Here is a 17,766-nt window from a genome sequence, read left to right on the forward strand (position 1 = left end):
ACTAAATGAAATCCTGAAATATGTCAATTTCTAAATTACAGAGTAAGTTTTAATTAAAGAACCAATTTTTAATATGGAACAGTATATGCCAACAAGCAGCTGGTCCTTTACGAGTACTGTCAATTAAGAATCGCTCACATCAGCCCCAGTAAGGATACATTCAAGATAACGTGTATTAAAGGCATGTATTACTGACCATACTCACTGCGATGTCTCCTCACAACCATCCCGCGTATGCCTTCCAGGTGCTGGGCACTGGTACAGTGAAGTGTTCAATATGACATAACTGCCTCAAACCGATGGGGTTAATAAAACAATATACACTCTTCTTATTATACATTTTATGGTCTATCTGCCACTTCATCACAGATAACAATATACAATAATTTGCAATGTCCTTTTTTGGTACATTTAAACACCTCACCTCTCTTTTCCACGTTTAGCCATGTGACCGAGTTCTATAAACATCTCAAAACATACCCTTTAACAAAACTCAAACAATTACAATCATACAATTTAATAAGTACACTGACAAATATTTGTAACAAAAATAATAAGGGGTCCTCCTAGTGCAGTAATATAATATCAGTGATCTGCGACCCAAATAGCCTCATAGAATATGAATTAGCCTCGTATAATATATAGAATAAAACAAGCCTATCTGAACCAATTCGGGTATTTCTAGTTACCTTTCCCTTTTCATCCAAAGTGTATACAAAAAAAAAGCTAAAAGCATGGACATATTATAATACTTTTATGCAAACCAAAATGTAAGATACACACAAGATGATAAAGATAAAACTGCTTATCTGAGAATATCAGGTGTAAGTGTATAATCTCTGTCACAGCATAGCTGGATCCATCACAGTCTCCAACATCAATGGTATCGGCAAGATAATGTAACACAACGCATTTCGTCTTAACAATATATAATGTTAATCCAACTCCCTTTATGAAATATCTACTGCTACCATTTTATACCAATCCATTAATTACTGTGTTCCCTAGGCAAGGGTTACTGCAATTGTGATGTGACCTGTCAGACACGTTGGGCGGCTGGACATAAGGGAACTTCACAATGACAATGACATGCCATCTCTTAGTTCATGGGTCCATGACTTCCACAAGATGCATCATTTTCACCAGCTGCCAGACAGAGCCATTCAGTCAGCTGCAATCAACAGTGTAGTATGGGTAGTCAAAATGTGGCTGCCCACTGTAGCTGGAGTTAGGTGTATGGTTGGGGTTTAGTATCTAATGAAAGGCTGGGACCTCCTCTTTGAAGCAATGCTAGGTGATGGAGGCAACATTTTCTGTACAGCATAACCCTGGGTGTTCATCTCTTTTCATTTCCCTGAAAGGTATAAACAGATGTAATAATGTCATTGCAATGAGAAACTATTACTGATGTCAGTCTTTTATTAGTAACTATTATCTCCATGTTGAATAGTAGAAAAAATGTTGGCGTTATAAAAAGAAGAGTTTGGATAGAAGTATTATCTGCATTACTTATAACAATGTAATGTTTTTTTTTTACATTGAATTAAGTTTTATATTGAATATCCATTTCATAATTGTATACATTTGGATGCTTTGTCAGCATAAAATAGGTGAGTTAAGGTTTTATAAATATCCGTTTACTCATTGCTGGTGATAAAAAGCATTATATGTTATCATTGTTAAAGAACTGAGCAGTATGTCTGTAATCCTTATTGTTACATTATGAGGAATAAGAGTAAATATTTACCTGTCACCCTGACAATACTTATCTGTTCTCTGTGGCAAAGGTCTCAGCTTTTTACCTAGCATATTTGTATAATCATGAAAATGTTTGATGACACCTAATATCTTGTGCGGGATGCATTATCCCATATAGTAAGCTTCATGCATATAAAGTAAAACCTTCCCTAGTAAGGACCTTACAACCTCTGTGCTCTTCTGAATATGAGGAATGCAGCACATACCGGCAGTGAGGTGGAGCTCTGATAGAGAGAAGGTGACTTTGAAAGTTGTGCTAGAACTATGAAGCAGAACAGCAGTTCTAAGTGTGATGTTCCTATACAGGCTGTGAAGCGTCAGATCTCTTTGGAGAAGCACCTGCAGACTCTGCGCGAGAGCGACCATGTGTTGCAAGTGCTGCAGGAGTCCCTGGAAGAACTGGATAAGCAGCTGACTACATACCTGACGGACAGAGTGGATGCCCTGCGTTTACCCCAGGAGGCTCAGGTATGTCAGCAATGCCTTTTATGTGCCTGAGAGCTGCCTCACTTGTTATATTCCTCTGCAACGTAAACACCTCTTCACATCTTCGTATTATAATGGCTGTAAAAGAATGGGATACTCTTGATGCCTTACTTCACTTTAACTGTGGTTTTGATACTGGCATTGAATCAACACATTTTTGTATTAACTCCAAGCTGAATATTTCATCTTTCATATTTTGCACAGATCTAAAAGGTTTCACTTGCTTTAAAATAGTGATGATGTATTATTTATCATGGAAAAGTGCTCTGATTTACATATCTGAGCTAGTTAGATGTCAGCCACATGGTTTAATAACCGGTAAATTTTCATGATTGAAAATAGTGGGGAAAACCGCTTCTTGCATCCAAACTGAAACACTCTGGTGCCCTCTAGTGGATTTATTTTGATTATGTTTGACTTGTTCATGTATATGTCTTTAAACTGCAAGTTTGTGCTAAAAAAACAAACAAAAAAACGGTTAAGGGATATTTAACTTGGTGATGCAGTGAGCTGTTTATTTGTGCCTGGACTAACCAAGGGAGTCCTGTGACAATTACTGTACAAGCTACTTATTATTGCTGCAAGCTACAATTAGTCTGTATGACCATGATCTGAAACAGAACATATCAGGATTTTACCACAGTCTACATCTTCAGCATACTGTTCTAATACCTATAAAAATAAATGCAGTCCACAGAAAATCCATAAAGCTCTATATCCAGTACAGATCACCAAGTACAAATCTCAGCCCAAAGTCTACAATAGGAAAGTACACTTACAGACTAGAGTCTGTTGAAGGACATTTTGTGATCCTGATAAAAAAAAAAATCCATAGGAAAAACATGAAGAAAAATGTGATCACATTGTTTGTTTTGGGGATACTGCATTTCTGTAATATACAAATAAACATTTGATTTAAAGTTTGATATAGATCAGAATTTTATAAGACACACAGGTTCTATATAACTTTTTGAGACTATTCTCTTCTATGTAAAGTGTTTTCTTTGCTGAAGGGATATTCCACTCTGAATACATTTCTAGTAAATCTCCTCCCTTCCTTATGCTATGTCAGGGGTTCCCAAACTATTTTGAATCACGGCGCCCTAGAGTATCAGCATTGTTTTCATGACACCCCTAAGCTTAAGTTTGTTATTGAGAAAATCAGAAGAAAATTAAGTAATGTAGTAATGTGAAGTAAAGTAGCAAAGTTAAATAGTAAAGTGATGCAAATTGTGGTTACTTGTCATCATTAGGGTCAGTTATGTGATGGTGGACAGGCTTGTGCTTCTATTTGTCCACATATTTACATTACTTTGACAATAAATAATTTGATGAGGTGCTGGACCACCAACCTGAGGCACCCCTGCAAGTATCCCGAGGCACCCCAGGGTGCCACGGCGCACAGTTTGGGAACCACTGTGCTATTGCATTGACGATGGTCCATATCTTGGGACATTGCGCTTACATAAAGTTGGGACTGCTGGATATCACCTTTGTTACATTTCAGCTCTCAGTAGCAGAAACCATCTTACACACAGTGCTGCTAACAAATGCTGGCTCTTGATTGGAGTAACAGGCATTCCTCCAATCACAAGCCAGCTTTCCGTCTCAACGCTGCTATGTTCTGCTAACTACAGCAAGTGGCTGGGGTCATATGGTAGAACATTATTTATTGTCTCTTAGGCAGGAGTAAAGCCAATAATAGAGTAGTCTACTTTGTTGGTGGTGCTCCCTGGGAAAAGTATGAATCATACTCATAGTTAACAGAAAACCTCTAGACTAGAGTTCTGGGGAACTCTTTATTAGATGTATAGTGTGAAAAGATAATACAATTAAAACTTAACCTTTAATATTGTTATAATGCTAAAACGTTATGGGATTTATTTGAGACTTAGAGTTTAAATTTAAACATATGAATAAGTCTCCCCCATTTGAATATAATAATTAATAAATTAATTAATTGATGCTTGGTGAGGCGAAAAAATTATTATAGATCAGCACTTGAGTATAGGTAAATGACAGAAAAAATGTTTGGGGATTCAATAGCCCCCTATAAGTGCTATGGCAGCTATGTCCTACAATTATTGTTACTCAGTGGATATACCAATATACAAATTCATATGTGTACGTTTAATTGAACCAAAGGAAAGAGACCCGCTACGACCGGCGCTGTCGGTCGTAGCGGGTCTCACACATGCGCATGAGGGAGCCGGCTCCCTCGTGCGCATGCACAGTGGCCAAACATCGAGGCGGCCGTGCGGTCGTAGACCGTACGGCTGCCTCTGAATAAGGTCCTCGGTGCCCATGCCCATTAGGAGGTATGCTTTCTGTTTTGCTTGAAACAGTGACTAAAGACCTGAAGCTCTTCTGTTTTAGAAAATTCAGGCTGATATAAGTAGCCATGAAGCAACGTTGGAGGAGCTGAGGAAAAATGTGCGACCTGTGATATTATCGACTCCAGAGGCCAAAACCCCACGTGGAGGATCCCAACTAGATGTGCTTCAGGTACTCTGGTTATTTTATGGTATTTTTTAGAGATGTTGAATACTATGAAAGACCTACAGTATCGTGTATTCAAATGCCGCTTATATAGGTTTATTTATTTTGCTATGAGTGTAAGGAAAGCTGTCAGCCCGTCACACTGCTGTGTCTTGAGAGAAGATTGTGATATGTGATGGATGGGGAAGTGGCTGGGGCGGGTCTGTTGCTGCTGTGACTATAGATGCGCACATCGTCTCGCATGCAAGATTTGGCCCTATGTGTTCCCAGGTTCTATTCATAGACTCTAAACACAGAATAATGCAAATTCACAAATGGCAGTCAGCACAATGTCAGAGCAAAGCCAGAACTCAGATATTTAATTGTTGGAACCTCAGACTTTGTGAAACAACCTGTTATGCAAAATTTCCCTTATCTCTGGATGTGACCGTTGTCATTTCTTATATGGGTACATTTTATGCTGATAGGGAGAATGAAGCCTAGAAGCTGAGTACTGTTAAAAACACAGGGCCTGATTCAGAGATGGACGGTATTTCCAGAAACGCTGGCCAGGAATGCCCCCACTCCAACCCCCAAACGCGACAGGCTGCGGCTGGGAGACACTGCGAGTGGACTTGCAGATGAAGGGCTGCACTTGTACAGTACACATCTTGTGCATGCGTAGTCCTCCAACAATCGGAGATGTGCGCTAAAACTTGGGTTAGCGCACAAGTCTGATTCAGCCCCACAGTGTATGAACAAATATAATGGGGGAGATGTATCAAGCTTTGGAGAGAGATAAATTATCAACCAATCAGCTTCTAAAGCTGGGTACAAACTAGACGATGTGTGTACCCAGCGACTGCAGATGCAACAGCACGATATATTGGGCGGTCCATACACACTGCACGATCTGTTGTATGACTGCCCGATATATATTGTTCCCCTGCTGCATCCAGAAGCACTAAGTCGTGCGCCGGCAGGCAGATCTGAAGATACCATGAACGATGTACGGGAGCGCGCAATAGTTTGCACACACTGGACGATTTGTCGTTCTGATTCACCTAAAACGACAAATCGTCCAATATATTGTCAGATGTATGCCCAGCTTAACTTGTCATTTTTCTAGCACATCCTGTACAATTACAGTTAGGAGCTGATTGGTTGGTACTTTATCTCCATCCACTTTATCTCTATCCAAGGCTTGATACAGCTCTCCCATGGTATTTTACCACCATGGATAACATAATGAATATGTTATTACAGGTTGAGTCTCCCATATCCAAAATGCTTGGGACCAAGGCTATTTTGGATATCGGAATATTCCGTATTTTGGAATAATTGCATACCATATTGAAATGTCTTAGGAATAGGGCCCAAATCTTAACACAGAATGCATTTATACACACAGCCTGAAGGTAATTTTATACAATATTTTCAATAATTTTGTGGCTCAAACAAAGTTTGTGTAGATACATGAAATTCATTTATATGTCATATACACCTTATACACACAGCCTATAGGTAATTTTATACTTTATTTTTAATAATTGTGTGCCTTACACAAAGTTTGTGTACATTGAACCATCAAAAATCAAAGGTTTCACTATCTCAGTCATGCTAAAAATATTCCGTATTTCGGAATATTTGGATATGGGATACTCAACCTGTATGGGTTGTGTGAATACTTTTAGAAAAATCTATTAAAGGTTTATCATTGTCAGCCTCTGGCATCACCACTAGTAATGCAAAATAATATTGAAATCTTCTCATATGAAGTAAGAAATAATGCACTGCATACTGGCATTATTATAAGGATACTGTAAATTAAAATGATATGAGAATACATCTGTCAGTTCTGTGACCTGTATAACAGCACTCGCCCTTCAACGTTTTATATATATATATATATATATATATATATTTACACACACACATTTATATAACCATGGAACTCCTGTGTCACTTCTTATATAGGGCCTGATTCACTACCGTACGCAACTGCATATGTTATAGCGATTACGCACGCAGTTCAACTCTGATAGTATGCTAATTCATTGCAATCGCTATTCCCTCGCAGCACTACACAAGGACGCCCACTTTACTTACCACACATCCGTAATGTTTAGCAAGACTGCAAAACCATCGGTACAATCGAGTACCATCGCAGCCTCATGCACACTTGCACAAGGTCAGACCTTACTCAGAAATTGCTAACAACCACGCACGCTATCAGGCCTCAGGCTCCATATGGGGGCCTTAAGGCCCTATGTTTTGCTCTTTCCAACACTGCTGTGATTTTTGTTTTTGGATTTTCATTTCAAGGCACAGTAGACTTAACCTTTAGGTCAGAGCCCTTGTAATCTTATCTTTGAAGCCTGCAGCCATAAATGTCAGCTAGTTCATTGCAGATACAAACTGCACAAAAATATATATATATTATTTCTTTTTAATATCACTGGTTGTGACTGCTTTATACAATGTACCTTACATGTATACATGGGTTATATTTTGTGTGTATATAATAATAATTTTATAGTATATATTTTTAGATACACATATATACACTATACACCCACATATATGTGTGTCCAGCTTTTACCATCCCTTGTACAATTACCACAAGCATTTCTATGTGTTTTTTGTTCATCTTGAAGGATGCAATTTATAAGCATTTTTAGATCAATTTGACTTTTGCATCAATAATGTTGGTACTTTATTATTACACGTTACTTCAATTTGTAGTTCTGCAAACCTTAGAGATGATTTAATGTATGTGTAGTTTGCGGGAAGCAGTCGGGAAGCCGATGGACGAAATCCCGACTGCCGGCTTCCTGACTGTCTAATCCTGGCAAGTATCTAATGACAGGCGTCGAAATCCCAACGTCTGTCATTAGACCTACGCTGGGAACCTGACACCCTTCTTACCGATTGCAGGTAAGCCAGGCGCGGACAGGGTTAGGTTAGGGGCTCCAGGGTAGGACTTGGGGTTAGGCACCCCCCCCAGGAGGATAGGGTTAGGCTAGGGGAAGAGGGGGTTAGGGTTAGGCACCCCCGGGGGGAGGATTGGGTTAGGCACCCCCCTGGGAGACTTGGGTTTAGGCAGCGGGGAAGGGGGGGGTTAGGTTTAGGCACTTACAGGGGGGATAGGCACCCCTAAGGGAGGGTTAGGGTTAGGGGGGTTAGGTTAGCGATACTTACCTTAAGTGATGATCAGTATTTTCACCCTTGCTTGCCAGCGGTATTACATACTGATTCCATAGTTTGCTATTGTGTATCACTTTGTCCCCTTAATTCTGGGCCTTATTCAGAGATGTATGCTATTCCGATATTTAGTTGAGCGAATATTGGTCAATGACATGGTCACACTGTGCACGTGACAAGGTACCTTTGTGAAACCACTCACAAAGAGGATTTCTTCGCAAAGTGATTGACAGTCAGGCACCATTTTGGGAGGTAAAGGGGAGTGGGGGCAAATAATAGAGGATTGTCTCTGCCGTTTTTAGGGCGTGTAATAGCCTGCATCTGTGATCCCATATGCAGATAAAGTTGTTCTAATGCTCAGTTCAAGCAGCAAATCTGCATGACCATAGAGCCACTCAGATGGCTGCCTATGGGATGGTCTGCAGCAGCGGCTGCGTACTTGTGCACACTTGCTTGGATCTGCGAAGCTGACAATGGGCGTCTCAGTACGTTTCCAGCCAGCCACAGCATTAGAATATATTCGCACAGCAGCTGTTTGCGGAATCGCAGCTGTGAATGCATTGGGGTACATCTCGGAATCAGGCTCCTGTTTGGAAAATGATGGCGGTCCAATTAAGAAATATCTGTTTGACTTCAACAGAGGAAACTGCGAGAGGTGTCTACTAAGTTCCAGCTCTTCCAGAAGCCTGCTAATTTTGAACAGAGGATGCTGGACTGCAAACGTGTCTTAGATGGGGTGAAAGCCGAGCTTGGTGTTCTTGATGTAAAGGATACTGACCCAGATGTCATACAGAAACACATGGATGGATGCATGGTAAGATTTTATTTTCTTAGGTTACCCAGTGGATCTGAGCACTGGCGAATATCCGTAGTGATGGTTGCTCTAATGTATTTATGGTAAGCATTTATTGGATACATTGGGCCTGATGCTGAGCTGGACGTATTGTGCTCCTGTATAACAAAGACATGAATAGATGTGTATATTCGCACCATGCCTTGTATCTGACCCCTCATCATGAGCTTGGTTTGCTATTAGTCATCACGGTCAGTGCGCACTTGCATTGGCCTATCGTAGGAGATATGTCTGAAAACAGGTGTATTTGCTCCAAAAAGAACAATAGGAAGAAGGAGGTGCGCTGGTGTATAACCAATGTGTACCCTGAATTCAAAACGGCAGCTATCACAGTGGGCTCTGCATCCCACAATAAACAATGAGTAAGGAAAAAACGGATGTGAAGTGCCGTATAGAATTCAGTAAAAAGGTTTATTATGCAAATACACTGTATTCCTATAATAACATGATAAAAAACTGTTAATCAACAATATATAGACCTGAGAGTGGTATAGGCAGTAGATGAAGTAGTAGGGGTAGTAGGATAGGCAGTAGATGAAGTATATGAATATATCAATATTACAAATGCAAGGAGTACATTCTGAGAAAAAATATATTGCTATCCAATTGATAACGTGGTTAATCCTATGATGTAAATATGATAAAAATTGTAATCAGCCACGCTATTAGATGTGTGATAACCCACAGTTCACTGTAGTGATACAAATTTAGGAATGTTTCCAACTCCAATAGTCCCAAGATGATAGTCAGAGGGACTTGTTTGTATCAATAATATTGGATAAGTATGGTACTGATTGCTAGTATAATAACGGTAGGTATATAAGGCTATATATACTTGCAAGAATAGCATGTGGGTGGGGGGGTTTATTTACCCAGGAGGTAGTCCGATATGCACCTTTCCAGACGCTGTTTAGGTTAATTCTCCAGTGTGTTACGTCAGCTGGCACTTCAGTGTGGGACTGTCTCTCCGCAATTGGAAGGGACCTGTGTGTGCTCCACTGGATATGGATATTTGAGCCTCGCAGTGTTTTAGCCGCCAGTCATATGCCGCTTGATGTGAAAAGGCAATCCGTAGATGTATTAATAGGGCTGGTTTGCTGTAGCCAGTGTATACTCCGTTATTAGGCAATCTTTGTGCAAAAAGGATCCTTGACGCGTTTCATCTGAAGAAACCGGGAGCGTGCTGTTACCCGGAAAAACGCGTATCGTAGGCATGTAGCTGGAGTTTTGCGCTATTCTGAGTCATGAGTTAGGAAAAAGGGAGCCTGTTTCAGACTTAGCATTGGTCTGCTGCAAGTGCTGATACTAATGATGATGGTGCATTAGCCCTACGGAAGCTCACATTAGCATAAGGTAGTATGCCAGGCTTCCATGGCATCACATAAACAGTCACTTTGCGTCCAACTGAAAATCAACCACATAATACACAAAATCTGCTGCGTCAACAGGCGTACGTCCAATCAGGTCCATTCCTTTGCCATACTGACATATAGGTTTTCCCAAATTGTAGCCCACACCCAGATACACTTACAATGTGTCTTATATTCCCCTGTTAAGCATCATCATTTATCTTAATCTTAACTTCTTAAATAACCTAGACGCACCCATTTTGCATGCGTGAATCCCCAGTTTGCACTATGTGGCAGCATCAAAAAGACACAGGCCAACGTGTTTCATGTTACTTAATATTCTTATTATATTACTTGTAAGTTTCCACAAGATGTACATAGTGCCATTGTATAATATACTTCTCTTTCAGAAATTGTACAAGACTCTGAGTGAAGTGAAGTTGGAGGTTGAGACTGTCATCAAAACAGGAAGGCAAATTGTACAGAAACAACAGACCGATAATCCAAAACTAATGGATGAACAACTAACAGCCTTAAAACTTCTGTACAATGATCTTGGTGCCCAGGTAAGCCTATGACTATGACTAAGACCAGAGAGGCTTCACAAGATCCCAACCAGGGCAGAGCTCAACGGGCATGTGTGTATACCGGAGCTCAACGGACATGTGTGTATACCGGAGCTCAACGGGCATGTGTGTATACTGGAGCTCAACGGGCATGTGCGTATACCGTAGCTCAACGGGCATGTGCGTATACCGGAGCTCAACGGGCATGTGTGTATACCGGAGCTCAATGGGCATGTGTGTGTACCGGCAGTGCATGAGCTTACTGCAGTAGAGATGGCTATTAAGTGAGTGTCTCAACACACTGACTCGAATCATTCAGATGAGTGAATGATTCGAGTCACTCAGTGTTTGGTGAGTCGAGACACCCACCTCCCTAGCCTCTCTATCAGTGGTAGCTAGAGTGAGTGACAGCTCCGCCCCCTACCCTGCTGATCCGACCTGATTACACTTCTCCACTGTGTCAGATCAGCAGTGTAGGGGCGGAGCTGTCAGCGACTCACTCTGAGTCGTGCAGCTACTGCCAGGGCTCAGGGCAGTGCACTAACTCTCCTGAGTCAGTGCAGAGGCTTGAGCTGGGCTGCGGGGGGCGGAGCTGTCAGTGACTCACTGAGTCGCGCAGCTACAGCCAGGGCTCGGGGAGTGCACTGACTCAAGAGAGTCAGTGAGAACCCTGAGCTTTAGTGCGGACGGGGGCGGAGCTGTCAGCGACTCACTCTGAATCGCTGGCTCCCCTGCTGGCTCCAGCGCTGCTGTATCTAGAGAGCCGTGTCTCGAGACACTGTCTCGAGACACTTCACTGAGTTGAGCCATGAGGCTCAACTCAGTACAATGAATCGATCTGCCCATCCCTATACTGCAGGGCTGCTGCCATTGAGGAAGAGAAAATCCTTGCATAACAAAAGAGTTTTCACCGGATTGTGAAATACAGTACAAGCCGGTTTTAAGCTGTATTGCTGTGAAATCAATGTTACAGATTTACAATTTGCGCAGGGTCTTCATCAATAGACATAGTAAACGTTTCCTAGTGTCATCTTGTTATTTTTTTTTAGATATTTTTGGCTTTATTTAAGGCACATATATTAATAATAGGGATATCACATCTAAAACAGAATGATATAACTGACTGATAAAATAATCTAATAATGTTCTTGTACAATCCTGAATTCTGCATTCAGCAAGCTGATGTTATGCCCCTATCAGTTTTCATCAAATCATGAGCAACCGTTTAAACCTTTGCCCATCTCCCTGCCTCTATTTTCTTTGATGTAATATTCCACTTACAGTCTACATTATACACTATTTGTCAGGGTAGGAGCCTCATGATATGTCTCCAACACTTCTGAGTTAATGATTATTCTGTAAATAACCATGTAGTGCAGTTCCCACCTTATTGAAGCATTCCCGTGGAGACAACATTTCCGATACAATGAGTGTCTGTATAACCTGTGGATTCCCAGCATGCTCAGGTCTGCTAATGACACTTGCAAAAGGCTTGAGTTTAAATTGAATGACTGATTGACACGCACACAGTCAGTCTCCTAAAAGCACCTGCAGAAGTTTTGTTTTAAAATCCACGAGGCCGACATTTTATTGTTTCTTTTTCAGCTGATGTGGGGTAAATGGATTTTGTCTGATGATGCAGAAAAAATACAGAATGCTAAAAATAAGCAGCTCCTTAATGAGTGACTTGTAGTGATTAGTCTCTGTTCTGCCATTTGTATAATAATATGAATTTAGCCTGTGGTATACTCCTATTTTAATGCTTTCTCTTTTACTTCTGTAGGTAACAGAGGGGAAGCAAGACCTGGAACGTGCTGCTATTTTAGCTTTGAAGCTAAAGAAAGAATCAACCTCTCTGTCTGAATGGCTTAGTGCCACTGAGTCTGAGCTCATTCTGAAATCTACGGCTGACAATCTCTGTGCTGATCTGGATGCTGAAGTTGCCTGGGCTAAAGTAAGTACTGTGTATTTGTTTATCTGACAATATGGAAGCTGCCCACACACACTGCAGTCCTCCTGCTGAGAGTCAAGTGGCAGGATCGTTGTCCCATTCATCCACGCACTTCTAATCATATTTAACAACATGATGCATGCCATATAATGATCCTAGCCTACTTAACGGGTATTACTGATATTTTGACCATTATCTGGCTAGTTTGTTTCTGAACTTATTTCCATTTCTGTATATTTTGAGAAATACAGATGTGCCCACATACATCTATCCTCCGTTACACATAATGTGTGAGCAACGTGCGATTCTGTAGCGCAGAATGTCTTTTCGTGCAACTTTTTCCCTTAAAATGTGTCTTATTTGCAAAGTGATGCGAATTGAACGCACCAGCAGCTTCTGCTGATTAAAATGATATGCGGCATGCCTATATTGTGTAAGCGACTGCGGGTGTATCTGCATGCACAATAGTAACTTAGTATTTAGCATGCAGTCACACCAGCAGTCACACACAGAATATAGACATACCGCATATCATTTTAATCAGCAGAAGCTGCTGGTGCGTCCTATCTGCATCACTGTGCAAATAAGACACATTTGAAGATAACAAATCTCACGTAAAGACGCTCTGCGCTACTGAGTCACACCACGGCATGGCACGACTAGAAGGGCTGTTTAACGCACAAGGTGACTGGATGTATGTGGAGTGTGGACACATCTGTAGGTATGGGATCAGTAGCTTCCAGGGAGCGCTAGTCCTTCTACTTATCTTTTGACATTTTGGAGGCCTCTGTGGTACATACAGCTAAGTTAGTTCTCTTTTAAAAAGCATATTAATATGTGTCCCAGTAGGAGGACTCTCATTGTTTAGGGTTAGGTCCACTATATTAGCAGAAGCATCTTGACTTGGGGGGTGATTTATGAAATATTTGTGTGCAACTGAGACTGCTGCATTGTGAGCCTGATACAGAGGTGCATGCAGTGCCAATGTTTGAGCAGTTGAGCGATTATTTGCTACTGCACATGCACAAAATATTCTGAAAACCCCTATGGTGCATGCGTTAGCCTGTGCGTATGCACAAATGCGCTGTTGTGTACAGGACCACTGGCATCAAAAATGGCGAGGCAAAACCATGGGTGTTCCTGGGAGGGGGCATGAAATGAAATCCAAAATAGGCCATCTCATGGTTGTGTTATGGGAGTGTAGGTGGCGTGTCAGTGTAACCACCCAGCCAGGGCAGAAAGAGAATGTGGGTTCTAACCCCCCAGCCAGGGCAGACAGAGAATTGGTTCTAATGACCCAGACAGGGAATGGGTCAGACCAGAGCTGTAACTAGACTTTTTGGTGCACTGTGCCAGAAAGAGCATTGGCGCCCCCTTAATTTTTCAAAGGGACATAATGCACCCAAAAAAGGGCCATGGCTTCATGGGGAAGGTCCAGGGAAGAGATAGGAGAGGCCAGGAGATGCTGGGGATGAAATAAGAGGAAGCTACAAGTGAGAATGATAATAAACAGAAATTTCACAGGCCCAAACAGCGCCCCCTGACCTGTGGTGCCCTGTGCGATGGCACCGGCCGCACTACCCTAGCTACGGCCCTGGGTCAGACAAGAGAAACTGCACCTGCCATAGCACTGGTGCAATTTTCGATGGTGCAGCCTATGGTGGCATGTCAAGGTGCATATCCACTACATGATATAACTGAATGATAACGACATCGTTATCGTTCAATCATTCATTAATCGTGCAGTGGATATGCTGTCAACGACCAGTGATGCGCGCTCCCGCCGGTCATTGACACCGTCGCTCATCGCCCGAACCTGCTGTCCAATCTGACGATATTGTGAGGTTGTGCAGGTTTGGGGATGATGGAGGGTGCCCACACTGAACGATATATCGTTCAATGTGGGCTCAATGTCCACTGCACAAAATAATGAACGATTGAATGATAACGATGTCGTAATCGTTCATCAGTCGTGTAGTGGATATGCAGCTTAAAGATGTGCCAATCGGTATTACAGCGTGCAGGAATGCTATAAGTCGGCATCCCAATTGGCTGCACGGATGTACACAAGGAAAGGAGTTTGTAGGCAATTTGCATAAAATTACAGAAGGGCCAATACATGCAAACTGAAAATTGGAACTGCAGGGGATAATTTGGATTTTAGGGCAACTTGCTCCAAATACCTATAGCACAGTTCTAATCTCTGTTTGCAGAAGGAAAAACAGTCAAATCCGTGAATAGATAGGGGCAATAGTAATGTACTGTTCTTTCCATATTCTGATGTGGACATTTTGTTAACAGTGTAAAAATATGAAGCCTCAACACAGTGTTTAGACTAAACAAATATGATCTTTTATCAGTAGTATCAGTAAATTTCCAATGCGTAAATATATTTAATTATTATTATTTTTTATTAATAATAATAGTAAACTTTATTACTAGTATAGTATCAACATCACCACAGCGCTTTACAGAGAATGCTTCTTCTTTCACATCAGTGCCTGCTCCAGTGAGGTCTAAGGGGGTTATTCAGAGTCGGTTGCAAGCGCTGAGCGCTCGCAACCGACTCGATGTTGCCCCACTGAGCATGAGCACGACAGAGCCGGCTCCGTCGTCCGCATGCCCGAGACCCGGCTAGCGACGGACGCTCCATCGCTAGGGGTCTCGCAGCAGACGGGGTGAGCTGTCGATGGTGAGTGACAGCTCGCCCCATTTGGGAGGCGGGCAGGGGGCGTGCCTGCCCAAACGGAGGCGTTCCCGCCAGAACGCTTGCCGTTTGGAGGCGGCCCCACTGACATCATTGCTGATCTCAGTGGGAAGCTTCCTGCTCGATCAGAGCAAGAAGCTCCCTGGGGCTTACGAGTGCCCTGACCCAACCTTAGGGTCTGGTCGTAAGCCCCGATGGTCGCGATGGTCTTGACCATCGCAACCATCACCCATGTCGGTCACTAGAGCTGTGGATGTTAACCCACAGCTTAGCGATCGACAAGGAGGCGGTCGTTCAGGATGCAAGCGGCTGCCCTGATTCAGGGCAACCGCTTGCAACTAACGACCGCCTCTGAATGAGGTCCTAAATTCTCTAAAACACACACATACTAGGATCAGTTTATCCAAGCAAATAATGAGAAGAAAAAGCCAGAGCACACAGAGGGATCCCACATGAATACTGTAAAAACATGTAAACTCCACACAGATAGTGCCCTAGTTGGAATCCCATGTCTCTATCGTTATGTGTTGGCATTCATCTGATTAGCCCCTCCAGAGATAATATTTAAAGACAGAAGACAACTATCTCAACTACAGAAACATTTATATTAGTGAATGCCAACTATTTTTTATACTGAGCATCAATTATGGTCATATTGGATGTAACGGCAAGTCTCGCCCTTTTACCATGTTGATCCGGCCGCGGTTGGAACTTGCGACTCACTCCGCCAAGGGTGTCAGGACTGGGTTGGAGGTAGCGTGTAGATGCAGTTATAGTAAAGTAAGGATATGTCAATGTGAAAGGCACCTATTTGGCTGGAGATGACTTGCGGTGCAAGTTGAAGGTTGATAATGATGACCGACTCTGTCGAGTTTGATTTGCTGTCTGCATCTAAGACACACCCAATTATGTAAATGTAGAAAAACTGCTGCGGCTGCGATATAATAGCATTATTACTATGTACACTGTGTGGACTTTAAAAAAAACTAACATTTTGTTTCACTGATGGGCTGGTTATTCGTGTAGGGGAAATAACATGAATGCATCTGTTATTTATGTAATATGTTGCTGTGCAGACAAATGTGCTATAACCTGTAGCTGACGTTTTTCTAGCAGAGTTTCAAAAATAGAAACTAACATTTGTCAGTTTTGTGCACAATACATTACGTTAATAAGCCTTACTGTAATTGTTTAAGACCTGTAGATTTTAGATTTATTTTACATACTCTTTTATTATGCCCATTCTATCCTAAAATAATAGGAAAATGCACAGAGCTTGCCACTGATTCAGCATTAATTGGTTTAGATTTCTCTCTAAATTATGAGTACACAGCAAAAACAAATTGTGCCTAACTTATTAAATGACTTAATTATAAATCACTTGTGGCTTAGCTGCACCAGGATGCAAATGATTCTTGGATAATGAATTTTTAATCGCTTCAAATTGCAAATTGCATGCTGTATAAATTCCAGTGATGGATATTTACTGAAAGAGTTCTTATTACTGTTTTCATTTACTCTACGAATGAAGTTGGTTTGTGAATTTTCTTTATATTAGAACTACAGAAAGTGAACAAAAAAAAAATAGACTCAGAAATATGAAGTGCCTTAAAGTGTTGTAGCATTGAGTTAACCATTGTCTGCAACTGTACTTTCTGAGGGGATTGGGTATGCGATCCCGGCGCTGATAACGCCAGTGGCCAGGATCCCGGCAGCGTAATCCACTTTCCCGCAACCTAACCCCAACCCTCCCCCTAGCGCCTAAATCTAGCCCTAATACTCACTGTCGGGATCGCCACTGTTGGGATTCTGGGGCTGATTCACTACCGATCACAACTGCGATTGCTATAGGGATTACGCACGCAGTTCAACTGCGATAGTATCCTTATCCATTGTGATCGCTATGCTGCTACAGCATAACATAAGGACACCCACTTCACCTTACACACATCTGTAATGTTTAGCAAGACTGTGAAAACATTGGTACAATCGAGTACCATCGCAGCCTCGCTGTTACAAGTCGCCAGCTCGTCTTGTTACCTTCTTGTGCTCCGGTTGCCTCTCCTTCCCCGGCTCGTCAGCCACTTGTTCTAAACCCTGCTCCTACACTACATACACGCCATACTGGGATGGCAACTGCTGTTGCTGGGAGACTGGAATGCCTGACCATGGCACGGGATCCGGATGACGTTTCCTCCTGTGGGATTCGTTAATCCCTTGCCTTGTTACCATTGGTCCTTCATGTTTCTTAAGCCTGCTGGTTCATTGCCGGCTATAGCGAATCCGTACGTGTCCTTGTGGTTATTGCCAGTGGAGTTCTTGCTCGTTACATCTGTGTCTCCTATTTGTTGCATCTCAGCCTGTTCCATCTTGGCTCACCAGCCGCACCTCGGCTGTCATTAACTACACCTCGG

General features: G+C 42.1%; 1 protein-coding gene across 4 annotated transcripts in view; it reads left to right on the forward strand.

The window, feature by feature from the left end:
- UTRN (utrophin) overlaps positions 1-17,766 on the forward strand; it is a 764,396-nt gene that overhangs the window by 220,094 nt on the left and 526,536 nt on the right. For all 4 annotated transcript variants that reach the window (XM_088474412.1, XM_088474409.1, XM_088474411.1 and 1 more), the window contains 5 exons: positions 2,065-2,226; positions 4,621-4,749; positions 8,567-8,740; positions 10,539-10,694; positions 12,478-12,648. In XM_088474412.1, the coding sequence (XP_088330538.1) occupies positions 2,065-2,226; positions 4,621-4,749; positions 8,567-8,740; positions 10,539-10,694; positions 12,478-12,648 (792 nt within the window). The remainder of the gene's footprint in view (positions 1-2,064; positions 2,227-4,620; positions 4,750-8,566; positions 8,741-10,538; positions 10,695-12,477; positions 12,649-17,766) is intronic.

Source organism: Taudactylus pleione, unplaced genomic scaffold, assembly GCF_031769625.1.
Source record: "Taudactylus pleione unplaced genomic scaffold, aTauple2 ptg000154l, whole genome shotgun sequence".
Lineage (NCBI taxonomy): Eukaryota > Metazoa > Chordata > Amphibia > Anura > Myobatrachidae > Taudactylus > Taudactylus pleione.